The sequence below is a fragment of the Hypanus sabinus genome, chromosome 8 (genome assembly GCF_030144855.1).
Source record: "Hypanus sabinus isolate sHypSab1 chromosome 8, sHypSab1.hap1, whole genome shotgun sequence".
NCBI classification, from domain to species: domain Eukaryota; kingdom Metazoa; phylum Chordata; class Chondrichthyes; order Myliobatiformes; family Dasyatidae; genus Hypanus; species Hypanus sabinus.
This window is the reverse complement of record NC_082713.1, coordinates 12,770,283-12,785,616: the sequence shown is the minus strand read 5'-3', so window position 1 is coordinate 12,785,616 and position 15,334 is coordinate 12,770,283. Positions and strand designations below refer to the sequence as shown.

At 40.7% G+C, this 15,334-nt stretch overlaps 1 protein-coding gene across 6 annotated transcripts in view; it reads right to left on the bottom strand.

The window, feature by feature from the left end:
• Nucleotides 1-357: 357 nt before the first annotated feature.
• Nucleotides 358-15,334, bottom strand: part of aff2 (AF4/FMR2 family, member 2) — a 690,205-nt gene continuing 675,228 nt past the window's right edge. For all 6 annotated transcript variants that reach the window (XM_059976692.1, XM_059976694.1, XM_059976693.1 and 3 more), the window contains 2 exons: nt 12,807-13,030; nt 358-10,138 (listed from right to left, as the gene is read on the bottom strand). In XM_059976692.1, coding sequence (XP_059832675.1) covers nt 10,017-10,138; nt 12,807-13,030 — 346 coding nt within the window. In that variant the 3' untranslated portion in view covers nt 358-10,016. The remainder of the gene's footprint in view (nt 10,139-12,806; nt 13,031-15,334) is intronic.

Genomic DNA, 15,334 nt, shown 5'->3' with positions numbered 1-15,334 from the left:
GAACACAATATTCCATGTGTGGTCTAACTCCTTCTCTGGCAGGAGAACATACATGGGTTCCCTGGTGTAACAAGGCTGAGTTTTATAGGCTTCATCCTTCCTTACACATCACTTAAACATTGTTCTCAAATCTTCATCCAGAAAATGGGAGTGGATCTGGGAAAAAGAGCAGGAAAGATCGAGACCAACTGAAGGAAAGTGTGAAGCAACCTAGTTTGCTGCGACTCCCAACTCCTACACACAGATAATATTTTAGAACACTTCAGTTCCTAGGATACTCTTAATGTACGCTTAGGATACTCTTAATGTACGCTATGGTTAACCACCAAGCTACCCAGACAGCTCAGACAGACCATATTAAGAAAAAAAATGGTTTTATTGTAGGTTGTTATTATTCAACACACTGGTAATATAATTAAGCCCTCTTTGAGAGAAGCAGTCATACCAGTTCATACAATTATTATTTATACTGAGACATTACATTTAAAAAGAACAAAAAATACCAATAACAGTTTAATGTTTGTACATTTAGTATTAATGTTTCCAAATGAACACACAAGTGACAAAAATGCATTAACTGTGCAACACAGCTGAAACACAAAGCAAAACAGGCAGATAATATTTCATATTTAAGCCAAAGAAATCAACCTCCCACAGCTTTACAGAGATTAATCAATAGCTTAACATAATTACATTTTAGCTCTCTGTACAAAAAATTCATAACTTACCAAAAAATTATTATTTTTTTACAAGGATAGATAAGAGCATGCCTGTCAAATGAAGTCTACTTGTGATGTTGGGGTCGAATGTGTTTCTCTTAACCTTTACACTGGATGTGTTCCTCCCCTCCACCTACATCTGTGCACCACATCCCTCCTTTAATCAATGGTATGACGGCAGAAACTCAGTGGATGTCTCCAACCAGTTTGCAATGGGATGCAAATGGTGAAGCAACTAATAGGCAGCAAAAGAGTTTCTGAGAGACGTGGTGGTGCGGTGGGACTGAGAGAGAATTGGGTGCGTTGAGAGCTGTTTTTGAACAAAAAAAACTCTTTTTGATCAGGCAGTGAACTTGTCAACTTTTGGCAGTAACAAATCAGTAGATGTGCGTATTTTTTTTCCAACAATGGAATTTTGATTAGTAAAATTTTTAAAAAAACCTGGAAAGTGAAGGGTGGTATTTACAATGTCTTGAGTAGGTGCTTGATGTGAAGTGACTGCACCCAACGCAGAAGAGGAATCATTTAAACATGGCATGAGCAATAGACTCAATAATTCACACTTGTCAAACAGAATCAAAATCTGACAAAACATGGCTTACTGTCAAAAATTATCTGCTTAGCCAATATTCTGCTTTATTTCTCTAATAAATAAGTTTCCAAATTGGAGCTTTATTATATAAAACATCTTTAGTCTGGTTTAAAAATGTAACAATAAGTCATGACTCAATGTACCTCAAGCATCAAAAGGAATGGAAACAGGTTTTATACCAATAAGATTGATTTGTGCCATATTTTGTTTTGTTTTAAATAACCACCTACAATGGAGGAATAGCAATAATGACTATTGCCCTTGACTCTGTTACAAAATGAGATAAAATCTCCAAAGAACTTGCACACATTTGGCTAGAAAATTCTACCTTCCATGGGACAACATTTTACAAACACGCTTTAGAAGGTGTTTCTTTATGCTGTTTGTTGTGAACTCAAGAATTCTCATCATTAATGCCAGTGAATATCTGAGGTGTGGTGGAAATCTCACAGAGACTTCCTTGGAGATCTTGGTAGCTCACTGTCCGTTGCTCTGAGCCAGGCCAGTTTGTAACTCCCTCAGTATTCAGGCTGTAATTACTCTTAAATCAGGTTTCAAGAACAGGGTATCTTGTCCCTATACCTATTATGTGAGTCCTGGAAACAGGCACTGTGCTCTGAATTGCTTAAAGATATTTCTATGAGATCCAATAGAACGTTTCAAGAATAATCTTCCTTTAAAAAATTGCAAGACAGTTCCCCTTGCTTCTGACCAATCAAAATGAAGACACAAAGAACCTCAAGACCATTCAGTAGAAATAGTGCACCACCACGTGCCAGCCCCAGCAAGTCTAACAAGTTCCACTTTGAGGCAGAATTGGTGTGTACCCCACCTCTGATCCCAGTCGTTCAGAAGCAAGTCATCCTTGAACATGAAAGGTTGTCTAAGAAGAAAATAATTTATTTACTACCAAAGATAGGCTTGGCCTTTCATTGGAAAAGCTCTTTCAAACTGTGTTGCAGATAAAGGTGAAAAATCAGATTGCCTCTTGTTTATTGAAAAAAATACCCAATTGGTTCCTTACTGAAATGTTTTTCCCTTTGAGTTTTTATTAAAGATCTGAAGTGTCAATACGCAGTCCTTTTTCTTTTTTTCTCCTCTGGAATCTATCCAAAAGAGCAGCCATTTTGTGTTTACCCTTTAAACTATAGGACTATCAACTGTAAGTCACTGCGGGTTGATCACAATTTTAGGCACCTGTTGCTTTTCACGTTCCCCTTGCCAAATTTATACGATATAGTTACTCAAATTTATGGTACTTTGAAAAACTAAGATGCCACTTTTAGTATAAATAAATTCACACTATTTCAATCAGTCTTTTGGAAGATTATTTTTGAAATCTAATTTGTGCCTGTGGGTTTTTTACAACTCAATATCAATCTACAACAAAAGGTGACTCAACTGGCTGTGATCAAGATAAATCAGACCCTTTGAAGTCACATTCACAATATAGAATGCCACCTGCAATTTTTCTCCAACCAAAATGTCTAATCATATCTTCCAAATATTATGACATATTGTAATAATGTCAAGTATCTTTAATCTTGCTCTCATTTCTTGGAAACAAGAATGATTAAGCATCTCATCAGTAAAAGAAACCAAGTGTAGTCTTTCTTTTCAGTTGGGTATCCAGGGAGTTTTAACAATAGGTTACGTTCATCCTTCACCAATTCATGAACCACCAATGGCTCAATTGTCATCTGCTTATACTTTTGTTCAGAACCCTTGCATTGCCTGTCACCAAGTTAATCCCTTCCCAACCCTCTGGTGGTCCTGCATTCATTTATTCCCACCTCTTGCATTTCCCTCAAGTGTAACCACTCCAGTAATGGCAATAGTGCCTTCGATGGCTTGGCTCTGCCCCAGAGATTGACCTCGCCATTGATTCTTCTGTCTTTCTATAAGCCTTCCCTTGAAACCCAGACCAGATTAATGATCACAAACTCTAATAACTCCTTCTGTGGTTTGGTGTCAGTTTGTATCTGCTGTGGAGTGCCTTGGGTGATTTACTTCAGGAAAAGCGCTATATAAATGCAAATTGCTTTGATTACTCTGCTGCGCAACAATTCCTGAATGACTATCTTGGGTGATGAACTGATCCACAATTAGCTCTCTAGGGAATTTCTTTTTGTCGGGAGTTTGAAGGCAGAATTATTCTCCCTCAGCAATGTTGACATATGAAAATTCATATTTAATATTGTATCCACACATGATAAATATGGAATTAAAATCTATGAATTTACTTCTGTGCATATATTTTGTAGGATTGATTACGGTGGCGATTTTATATAAGGTTCCAGTGAGGTTAAATACCTTGTATCTATATGTTATTAACATAGGAGAATATCCCCAGTGAATTCATTGTTCTGGACCAGATCCAAACATCATTTGATGGGACATTAAGAGCAAGAACGAGCTTCTTATCAAGGCAGTAAGTTTTAAGGAGGGTATTGAAAGTCAAAATGGATTATGAAATATTGTGGTAGACAGTGCGGCAGGTCAATGTTAAGGAATATTTTGTCCCCAGATGAATGTAGAACGTAAATAAAGGTAGAAATATTTATTTATTCACTCGCTCATGAGATAAGGGAGTTTCAAGGAAGGTCAGCATTTACTGCCCATTTTTATTACCCTTGGGAAGATGGGAATGAGCTTCCTCCTGAACTGCTGCCCGCTCTTTATTAAGAGTGATTTACAGTGTTTTTGGGGTGAACGTGAGAGGTGGCATTGCAATGATGAGGAAAATCAAACCACCAGACTGCGAAGTAAACAGCTTTGGTGTCAGACTAGATATGGTATTTGGGGCGGGGATCAGTATCTGAAAGGACACTTAATTTCTCCACTAGCTCATTGCTGAGGGCAGGAATGGAGGAATTTTGGGCTTAGGTTTAGGTCTTCTGCTAACAATGGACAGGACCTATGTCCATGTCTATATCTCCTGCAAAGTTCAAAGACTGTGGGAGTATTGGTGGCCTAAAGAAGCAATGGGTCTTCATTCAGGTTCTGACTGTATATGGACCTCTCAATGAAGTTACCCACTTCTCACTCTTTGCTCATAGATCTATGAGTTACTTCAGAGAGCAACTCCGATGGATAGGCTACGTCTAATTCATGTCTTCCCAAACAGATCCTTACTCTCAGTGGAGGGAAGGTCAGTGAAACGCTGGTGGGCAAAGAAAACATTTCAAAAGTAACATCAAAATCAGCTTGAAGAAGTTCAACATTACATCTAAAATCTGGGAAGGCATTGCATTCAACAGATTCACCTGAAGGAAAATTGCTCAAGAGGGAGCTGTGCTACATGAGAGTGACCTCCGCTCTGCCACAGAGAACATACGGCAACTGTGAAAGGAGAGACTGAACCACCAAAAGACTCAACCACTAACCACAACCACCACTTACTCGTGCCCACACCGCACCAGAATATGTGGATCCTGGATCAGCCTCCACAGCTGTCTGAGGACCCACCAGTGACATTTCCTTTGGAGAATATACTCAAGTTATCATACTAGTGTGCTTCAGATAACTTACTCGCAAAGCAGCAGGGTATCTTCATTACCCAGAAATGCTACTTAACTGCTTTGGCAGTAAATTTGAAATACACTGTGTGAAAAATTTGAAAGGAAGTTTCTTAGAAGATGTACTAAAGGGAAGCAAACAGATCTTGAAGATAAACAATTTGTGGGCATAACCAATGTCAAAGTCTATATCTCCCACTGTGTTCATTGGACAAAGGGTTAAAGAGATGTATGTAGCGCTGCAAACGCTGATGGCGTGGTCACATTGTGGCTGGACTTTCAAATGGGATTGAAGGACCTAATGGCATGAGTTCAAATCCCACTGTGGCAGATTCAACGAGTGGCCAGGGAGCGTTGGAATGGGACTTTGGCCTTTATTGCAAAGCAGATGGATTATAAAATAATCTTGCTTTAGCAGTCCAGGACCCTGATGAAACAACCACTGCAGAACAGTATACTATTTCATCCACCTTAAGCAGGCTGGGATACACCTGTATTTGAAGCAGATCAGACAAGATTCACGAGGTTAGTTCCAGGTCATAGGTTGATTCCTGAATTCACTCGGCTGTCTTCAATGGAGTGACTGAGCTTGGCTGAAGTAGATTGGCCAGGAAGAAGGTTGATCTCGTGGAAATATAATATTCGGGGGTGGGGGAAGGAGTGTGCAGCTGAGAGAATGATTCTCCTTCCTTGTGTACCTAGAACTAGGGTGCATGGTTTCTACATTTAACATGGAGAAGAGGGAGATTTTTTCCCTTTGACGGTTGAGACTCTTCCAGATGCTCCAGCCTAGGGCACCATGGAGATAGAGTCACTGAGCATGTCGAAAGTCAAGGAGGACCAACAATGAGACCGAAGGGGAGATGAGGACAAGAGGAGCAGGCAGGAATATGGAACTTTGGCCAAGATCAGGCCAACCCGATCTTATCGGATGGTGGAGCAGGGATTGAATTTTAATATTCAGCAAGAGGATTTAAATTAATTTAATGATATAAAAATGTAATTTTTAAAAAATTCCATTATCAGAAGTGGTAGTTATCAGTATTTGCACTGTAATATTTGTATCTTAATGGATAACACATTAAAATAAAGGCCCATCTGGTTCAGTAACGTCCTTTAATGAAGCAAATCTCCACATTTACCTTAATATGGACCAGATGTGACTTCAAAGCCACAGTTGCCTCTTAAGTGAAAGGGTTCACTCTGCCATCTGAATGGCTGTTGTTCCTGTTCTTGAAATGTTATCATAAAATGATATTTCTAAAGCTTACCACTCTGTCCAGATGGCTATACAAATCGGTGCGGCCTCTTTTACACTGGCATTTTTGGGAAGATGTCCTGGGACTGCAGAGTAAGATATTGCAGCCAGAAGGTGTAGCTAAACACAGTGGCTTGCTAGTCAAAGATGGGCTGCTTATTTAACTATTATTCAAACTATGGGTGTCACTGGAAAAGGACAGCATTAATTACCTATCTTTATTTGATTTTGATGAAGAAGGAATGCAATTCTTTCTGGAGAAGGTGCTCCCTGGGTACCTCAGAGCAGAGAGTTTCAGAATTCAAGCCCAGTGACATTGCAGGAATGGTGGAACATTCCCAGACCAGGACCGTGCATGAGCTGGAGGCGAAGCAGTTGCTGTACTCTTGCTGTTTTGCGCTCCATGGTGGGAGAGGCTGAGGGTTTGGGGAGTATCAGTCACAGCTCGATAGGGTCATCCAGAGAGCTTTTGGTACACTAGCCTTCATAAAATCTAAATACTGAATATAGAAGCTGGGATGTTATGTTGAAGTTGTACAAGATGATGATGAGGCTTAATTTGGAAATTTGTGTGCAGTTCTAGTCACCCTCTTACAAAAAGGATATTTATAAAATTAAAAGGATATAGAGAAAATTTATGAAGATGTTGTTGGGACGAGGACGAGAGTTATTGGGAAAGGTTTAATAGGACTTTATTCACTGAAGTGTAGAAGAATGAGGGGAGATTTGACAGAGATAGATAAAGTTATGAGGTGTATACATAGGATAAACGCAAGAAAGCTTTTCCACTGAGGTTGGCTGAGATTACAGTTCATGGGTTAAAGGTGCAAGATGAAATGTTTAAGGGAACATGAGCAGGGACCTTTTCTACTCAGAGGCTGGTGTGAGTGTGGAATGAGCTTTCAGCTGAAGTGGTGCATGTGATTTCAATTTCAATATTTTAGAGAAGTTTGGATAAGTACAAGGATGGAAGGTGTACGGAGGGCTACGGTCCAGGTGAATGTTGACGGGACTATGCAGAATAGTAGTTTGGTACACACTAGATGGGCCAAAGGGCCTGTTTCGGTGCTGTAGTGCTTCATGACTCCACACCAAATTAAACCCACTAACCCTTGAGCGGTTGTTGTACATGGTGGAGTGTGCACGAGGGGTGAGGCGGGGGGGGGGGGGGAATGGCAATGAGGATTCAATTGGATGCCCTGCTAAATTCATCCTCTTCACCTTTGTGCTTGATTATGAGGTGACCACAAATTCTGTGGATTCCTGCATCGCCTTTGGATAACAGATAGTCTGCAAATAAGGCTTTATCCTTTGCAGTTGGTACAAGGCGATATGGTTCTGCAGATATGTTGTCAAACAGAAAGTGATGGTGGAATTGGCAGTATTCTCTTTTTAATAGTGGCAATTTATTTTTGGGCCCTTATTGTACAAGGTCAATCACCAAAATCCTCATTGTCTGTTCCTTTATCTAACCCCCACAACAACCTCCTATTCAGGCAGAAACAATATTGATGTGTATTCAGTTCCCACCATTATTAGAAAGAGGGTATATGAAGTGGTGCATAGAACACCTTACATCATTGAGCCTTGCATCGTACATATGACTTCCTTTTGTTCTAAAATGCCTTTGCTGGCTCTTGGAAAGACTGATCCAATTTGTCCCTTTTTCCCTGTAACCCTGCAAGTTTTTTTTCTTTTTTAGGTATACATCCTCCTCACTTAAAACTCTACCATAAAGTTGATGGAGCAAAAGTCTGCTGTAAGTATCTGGGAGAAGCCAAAGCCTTTCACTGTGACCCATTCGATATATTTAGGCAATAGGTATACTCAGTTCTTTTATGCCTTTTGGTACTGCACACCCACAGGCCACTTCCCAGTAATAATAAAAATCAAATTAATTCGGCTCGTTCAGGTGTAAGCTTTGGAAGTAAAAGGATATGGCTGATTGGACAGTGAGTGGAAATTCCAAGGAAATCTTCAGGCAGAGCACAACAACGTTTCAAAATACCAACCAAGCCCAGGGAATGAAAGGTTTTCAAGTCTGTGACTTACCCATGTGTGCAGACACCCCAATGTTGTGTTTCTGTGCCCATGAGCTATCTGTCTCCTGTTGTATTTGGCTGTGCTTTCAAAAGTTAATAAGGCACAGACAGCTTTGTCTATCCTAATCTTTTCCATCTTTGCGTTTGTCAGGTATGTATCCTATTAAAATACCTAGCATGAATCCTTCTCTACTACCTCACTGCATTGCATTTACCTTTTGAAGCTCAACCAATATTGATAAAGAATGGACACTGAATTCATGATAATTGTACCTTTTACCAGAGACAGGCTTAGGAATGCTTTAAGGACAACAAAATGGCACTTAATTCATAGGAAATTATATTGCATGTCATGTTTCCACCAATAACCACCTATAATCATTTCCACCTGGCTACATATAAACTCAGTTGAGATAGTCATCAAGTGAACAGGATCCCTTGTGCTGCTCGCTTCAGTTAAGTTGAGATGTATTGTGATATAATTTGATATTGAGAATCCTTAGTAGATTCGATGTAGTCTGTAGATGTCACAGATCTTGATCCTGGACAGATGCCGTGAGGTATCCGCATATGAGCACTCCTTTCAGAAATTCTGCCCTCAGCTGGTAATGGGGAGATGACAATTCATGTATCTGACACAGGTTAACACCATGTCTCACTATGATGAAACAGTGAGAAATTTCACTGGAGCATGTTAGGTACTTGTGCAACAAACTTCAGGCCTTTGATTCCTTTTTAATCCATTTGTCCATCTTAGAGAAAACATAGTTCTGCAAGCCATTTGTTCTCAAAATGTTCAAAGACGAAATCATCACAGTTGGAGGCAGTTTTCTGTTCTGTAATTTGGTGTGGGGTAAGATGTTGCATAAAGTAATTTTAAAAAATCAGACGAATATGAAAGAGAGGAGCTAAGATCTTCAGTTACAGAAAATAGAAGCCAAATATCTCTGATGATATTGTCATGGCAGTTGGAAGGGTTAAAACCACCTTCAAAAATATACACAGCCCAGGTTTCAGGCTCTTCCTTATAAATGACAAGGGCTGGAGTGTGGGATTTTTCCTTCACACATCACCTAGGTGTTAGGAATTCTTTCTTAATAAATATTCTCAAAAAAAAGTGCTTGTGATCACCAATCTCTAAGGCATACCTGACAACATGGAAGATGGTGAATTCCCACTTTGCAGAAAGCAAGTAGAGAGGACTTTAGTTCAATGAGCATTTTTCCATTTCTACTTGAGTGTGTTTTCCTTAAAAAGGGTATAAAATAAAGGGTCTGATGACTTGCCTGTGTGAGGGTCAGATGCTGTTCTAATCTTGGGCTCAGTCTGCACCTCATTATTCTGTAATGGTCCATCATGTTCCTCGCTTGGTCTGAGTTACAAGAAAGTGTAACAATGAATTCTTTGGGTGTAATTCTTGTTGGGAGTTTCCGTAAGTAACTCAGCCAAGTTGTTTCCTTCATATTTTCTCAGATGCTTTTTGACTTCCGATTTTAAACTGATTTTGCCTTGTCTTGGCCTTCAGGCTGTGTACAATGTGGTAAAAAGCCCGCTGTCATCTCAAGGACAAGCAAAGTCGATGAACTCAGATGAAAGCACGAAAAACGTATTGGTGTTGGTGTTTCACTCCACCGCTCCTCTCTCCCATCTGGACTTCCTCCTCCCCCAACATACTGGCTTCAGGTTATCCGGTGGCTGCAGATGGGGGCATAATTTGATCGAGTAACATCGCGTGAGTTTGAAGTGCAGCAGGAGGGGTGTTGCTGGAGGCTCGATCTGGAACCTGGAACTGGCAGTGAGATCTGCCAGTCATGGTCCTGGCAGAGGTAGAGATGGAAAATGCAAACCGAATGGAAAAATAGAGAAGAGCAGCATGCAGCACAGTCACTACAATAGATGGGCTTCGACCCTCAACCAATGGAGTCCCTGCCGGGTATAGCGAACCAGGGAAGTCATAGTGCTATGCTGCGTTAATGGTCCCATCAGTGTGTCCAGCTCATGAAAGAATTCTGCAGTGAATAAAAGAGAGAGCAGAAAAAATGAGACTTCACAATGTGTTTTAGCAAAATAGCTTGAAAACAACAAGATGCTGTTAAGTAGCATTATTGCAATATTATTTTAAACATTGTCATGTTGTTATATCCCACCTTCATTGCCTCATAAAATACTCTATTTTAAGATCCTAATACAGGCTATTTGCATCCCGTTGACTCTCTTTGATGGCGCACTTTATTGCTAATTTGCAATTTATCTGCATCTAATGAAATACATTTGGTTGATATTATCCCTTGTTAATTCTCAAAGCAAAAAAAACATGAAGTGGATATTTTTCCATCTTAACTACAGTGCAAGCAACATCACTCAGCTGTAATATGCCTTGATGTAAAACCTCTTAACCTTAAACTTTTAATTAAATATCACAAACAAGCGTTGAAGTGCTTTACATGATTGGGCATAATTTGGTGGGAATTTTTTTATTGCGATTTAATATCCATTTCACTAGCTGGCCTGGGACTCCAGCATGCCCAGAAAGAGGATTTATTTGACTTTTTGTAAGCACATGTGACTGGGAAGGTTATCCGGCACATAGCCAGTTCTAAACAAACATAAGATCATAAGGCATATGAGCAGAATTAGGCCATTCAACACAGGGGGAGGGGAGACAATTATACAGTATTGTGCAAAAGTCTGAAAGTCAGGTGTGTGTGTACACACACACACACACACACACACACACACACACAAAATTCATGACAGATGTGAGTGATGATAGACTTAATTCTGATATGGGTCTCTGTTGTAGACTGAGAGAGTGAAGGGGCAGGGAAAGGGGAAATCATGGTTTGGAAAAGGGGAAGTGAGAAGGGAGGGAGTTGGAGACATTCTGTAATGGTCAGTAAATCAATTGTTTGGAATCAAATGACCTTGCCTGGTACCTCAGGGCAGGTTGTGCCTGCACCCGCACCTCCTCTGCCCTTGGCACTCCTTCTCTGCCACCTGTCCTACACCCCTCCCACAGTGCTCCACCCTCGTTATTCCCAACTTCCTTAGCTCCTGTCAGATTCACAAATTCGCTCTCCACTCCATGTTGACAAATACAGCACTGTACAAAAGTCTTAGGCACCCTAGCTGTATATATGTACCAAGGACTTTTGAACAGTACAGTAAACCCGAGAGATTTTCCAGATGATAAAAATCGAGTGTAAGGTGCATAGAATGCTGAAGGAACTCAGCATGTCAGAAAGCATTTCAGGCCGACAATTCAGACTGAGACCCTTCATTAGGCCTCTCTCTTTATTCTTTTCCACACTTGCCAGACCTGCTGAGTTCCTCCAGTATTTTGTGTGTATGTGTGTGTGTGTGTGTGTGTCTTATCGGGGGGAATTATATTAGTTTTTGATAAGACTATTAAGACCATACCCATGAGATACAGGAGCAAAGTTAGGCCATTCCACACATTGAGTCAGGTCCACTGTTTGATCAAGGCTGATTTATTATGCCCCTTAACTTTTTTCTTCTACCTTTGCCCCCTAGACTTTTAAGAACCTATACTCCAAGAAAGATAGCTGGTGGCATTTTTCCTTGTTTTACAATATTGGATTTGGAAGGGTTGTTTCGTTGGTGTTGGAAATTTATCACAGCTCTCCCGCTGACACTTGTTGTGGTGATGAGGCAGTTCTGACTGGCAGTTCCAGTGGTGAGAGTCATTCCTGACATGCATGGCATTCTGTGCTGTCAGTGTGGAGTCTGAACCTTCTCCATGTCATCAGGAAGCTCCATTTTCCTCCCACATCCCAAATATGTGATAATTGACCAGTATAAATTGCATCAGGTGTGAAACTGAGGGGTTTTTTTTGGGGGGGGGGGAAATGCAGGTAAATTGGGATTAGCACAGTTCCTCAATGGTCAGTGCAGACTCTGCACATGTTGAGTGAATCTATGAAGCCAATGGAATTTAATTTCAGACACACAATACAATGTGTTGACACTTGTATAGAACCTAGAACACAGAGCACCACAGCACAGTACAGGCCCTTCAACCCACAATGCTGTGCCGAACTTTTAACCTTCTCTGAGATCAATCTAACCCTTCCCCTTCACATAGCCCTTCATTTCTATTCCATCCATGTGTCTGTCTTTCTCTTAACTATCCCTAATGTATCTGCCTCAACCACCAGCCCAGGCAGCAAGCTCCAGACACCCACCACTCTCTTGTGTAGAAAACCTATCTCTGACATCCCCCTTACACTTTCTTCCAACCACCTTAATGTTATGCCCGCCCATATTCACCATTTCAACCCTGTGGAAAAGGTGCTGTCCATCCACTTGATCTATGCCTCTCATCACCCTCCAGCACTTTAGACCATAAGGACCATAAGATATTGGAGCAATATTCGGCATATTGAATCTGCTTTGCCATTCCATCATAGATGAATAATTATCTCTCTCAACCCCATTCTCCTGCCTTCATCTTGTAACCTTTGACGTTCTGACTAATGAGAACCTATCAAACTCTGCTTTTAATGGTTGTGGCAGTGAATTCCACAGATTCACCACCATTTTGTGTGAAACATGAGTGAAGCTGTCTTCACCACCTCACCATCTCTCCTTAGGTGGGATGGGTCCATACTCTACAATAACAACAGAAAAAGTATGTGTGGCTTCAATCGTACTGACCTTTGTTCTCTCTGGCCAGCTTGTCAGCAGTGTCCCAGTGCTCGTAGCTCCTGAGGATGTTGTTGGTGATGTTGACGTGACTGGCTGCCATGTGGTGGATCCGTTGTGGTATGCTGATGGTTGCTGAGGGTGACGACCCACTGGTGCTAGTGCTGCTCCCGTGAGACCCGACCGAACTGACGGGTGACGGACTGGGTGATAATGGGGAGGCAGTTCCTGTGGTTCTGTGTGCAGAAAAACACAAAAACCGACCTTAGGCTTAGAACACCCACCAGGAGAAGCCAAGAATCTCAAAACTTTGCACTTTGTTGTTTATTCGCACTGAACTTTTTTTGGTAGCTTTCACAATTCATTCCGCATGGTTATAGTTTTACCTTGCTCTACCTAGAGAGAATTGTGTAATGATCTGTTCTGTATGAACAGTATGTAAGACAAGCTTTTCACCGCACCTTGATACACATGACAAAAAGAAACTAATATCAACTACAAGCCGCGTCTTACCGCACACAATGATACACTAAGCACTTCCTCGGTAAAGCAACCAGCATAATCAACTGCCCCTCCCTCTCTGAACATCTTCTCTTCTCCCCCCCCCTACCGCCCCCCCCCCCCCCAATCAGGCAGAAGATGCGAAAACTCAAAAACACACATCACCAGGCTCGAGGACAACTTCTATCCCACTGTTACAAGACTATTAAATGGATTTATTGTATAAGATAGACTCTTGACTTCCCAAGCAGATTCAGATTCAATCTACCTTGTCAATGCGCATGCACCTTATTGTCTGTAGCTGTAAGAATTTGTCCTGCATTCTGTTATTGGTTTTCTCTTTATGTACTATCATAATGTACTGGTGTGCTGAGATGACCTCTATGGACGGTGTGCAAAACATGTACCTCAGTACCATGACAATAACCACTCAGTTACCAATACATTTAAGTCAGAAGGAGACAAGTGAGTCATTCCTTATACATTTTATTGACCGGAATTGCTATCTCTCAAGCAAATGCTAACTCTTGATAGAGAAAATTCAGACAAAGGATGTCTGACAGACTGCTCCTCTTCCCTCAAATACAGCCTCACCTGTCGAGTGTTCTGAAATTCTTACTTTCCTCCACTTACTGCATGTAGTTAGCTGGGAGGAGAAAATCTTTCAGTTTTTTATCAGGAGAAGCTGCTGAGGTTTTGATAAACATTTGCAGTTGCTGCTTAAGAATATTTAAATAGATCTAGAGAATCAATTGCTCTATTAAATAGATTTATCAAAAATAAACCGTTTACTAAAAATAGGCAGTTTATATTCTAATTTGTTCTTTCTTATGAAAATTTTTCAGAGTTTATGTTTAATGTACAGCATATCTTGAAATTCTGCTACAGATTGGCAAGTATGATGTTGCCACCTCTCTGAAACTTGGCTAAAGGACGGCTGCCAATGGGAGCTGAACATCCAAGGATATAAGGTGTATCAAAAAGATACGTTAGTAGGTAGAGGGGGTGGTGTGGCCCTGTGTATAAGAAATATTAAATCATTAGAAAGGGATGATATAGGATCAGAAGATGTAGAGTCTCTATGGGTTGAGTTAAGAAATGGCAAGAGTAAAAGGACCCTAATGGCAGTTGTATACAGGCCTCCAAATAGCAGCCAGCAGGTGGATTACAAGTTACAGCAGGAGATAGAAAAGGCACGTCAGAAAGGCAATGTCATGATAATTATTGGGGATTTTAACATGTGAAGTGGATAGGGAAAACCAGGCCAGTACTGGACCTCAAGATAGAGAATTTATAGAATGTCTAATTAGAACAGCTTGTTGTCGATCCCATAAGGGATCAGCTGTGCTGGATTGGGTGTTGTGCAATGATCTGGAGGTGATAAGAGAGCTTAAGGTTAAGGAACTATTAGGGAACAGTGATCACAATATGATCCAGTTCACTTTGAAACCTGAGAAGGAGAAACTAAATTCCAGTGTGTCAGTATTTCAGTTGAATAAAGGAAATTACAATGGCATGAGAGGGGAACTGGCCAAGGTTGACTGGAAAGGGACACTAACAGGAGGGACAGCAGGGCAGCAATGGCTGGAGTTTCTGCAAAAATTGAGGGAAGCACAAGATAGATATATTCCAAATAAGAAGAAATTTTTGAATGGAAGAAGGACAGTACAGTGGCTGACAAGTGAAGTCAGAGCCAAAAGTAAAAGCATAAGAGAGGACATACAAGTGGAAAGTTTGGAAAGTGGAAACATTAGTGGAAAGATAGAGGATTGGGAAGCTTTTAAAAAATTGCAGAAGGAAACTAAGAAGGTCATTAGTAAGAAAAAGATGAATTATGAAAGGTAGCTGGCAACTAATATCAAAGAAGATACTAAAAGTTTTAAGTATATAAAGGGTAAAAGAGAGTTGAGGGTAGATATAGGACTAATAGAAAATGACGCTGGAGATATTGTAGTGAGAGACGGAAAGATGGCAGAGGAGCCGAATGCGTATTTTGCATCAGTCTTCACAGTGGAAGACGTCTGCAGTATACCAGACAT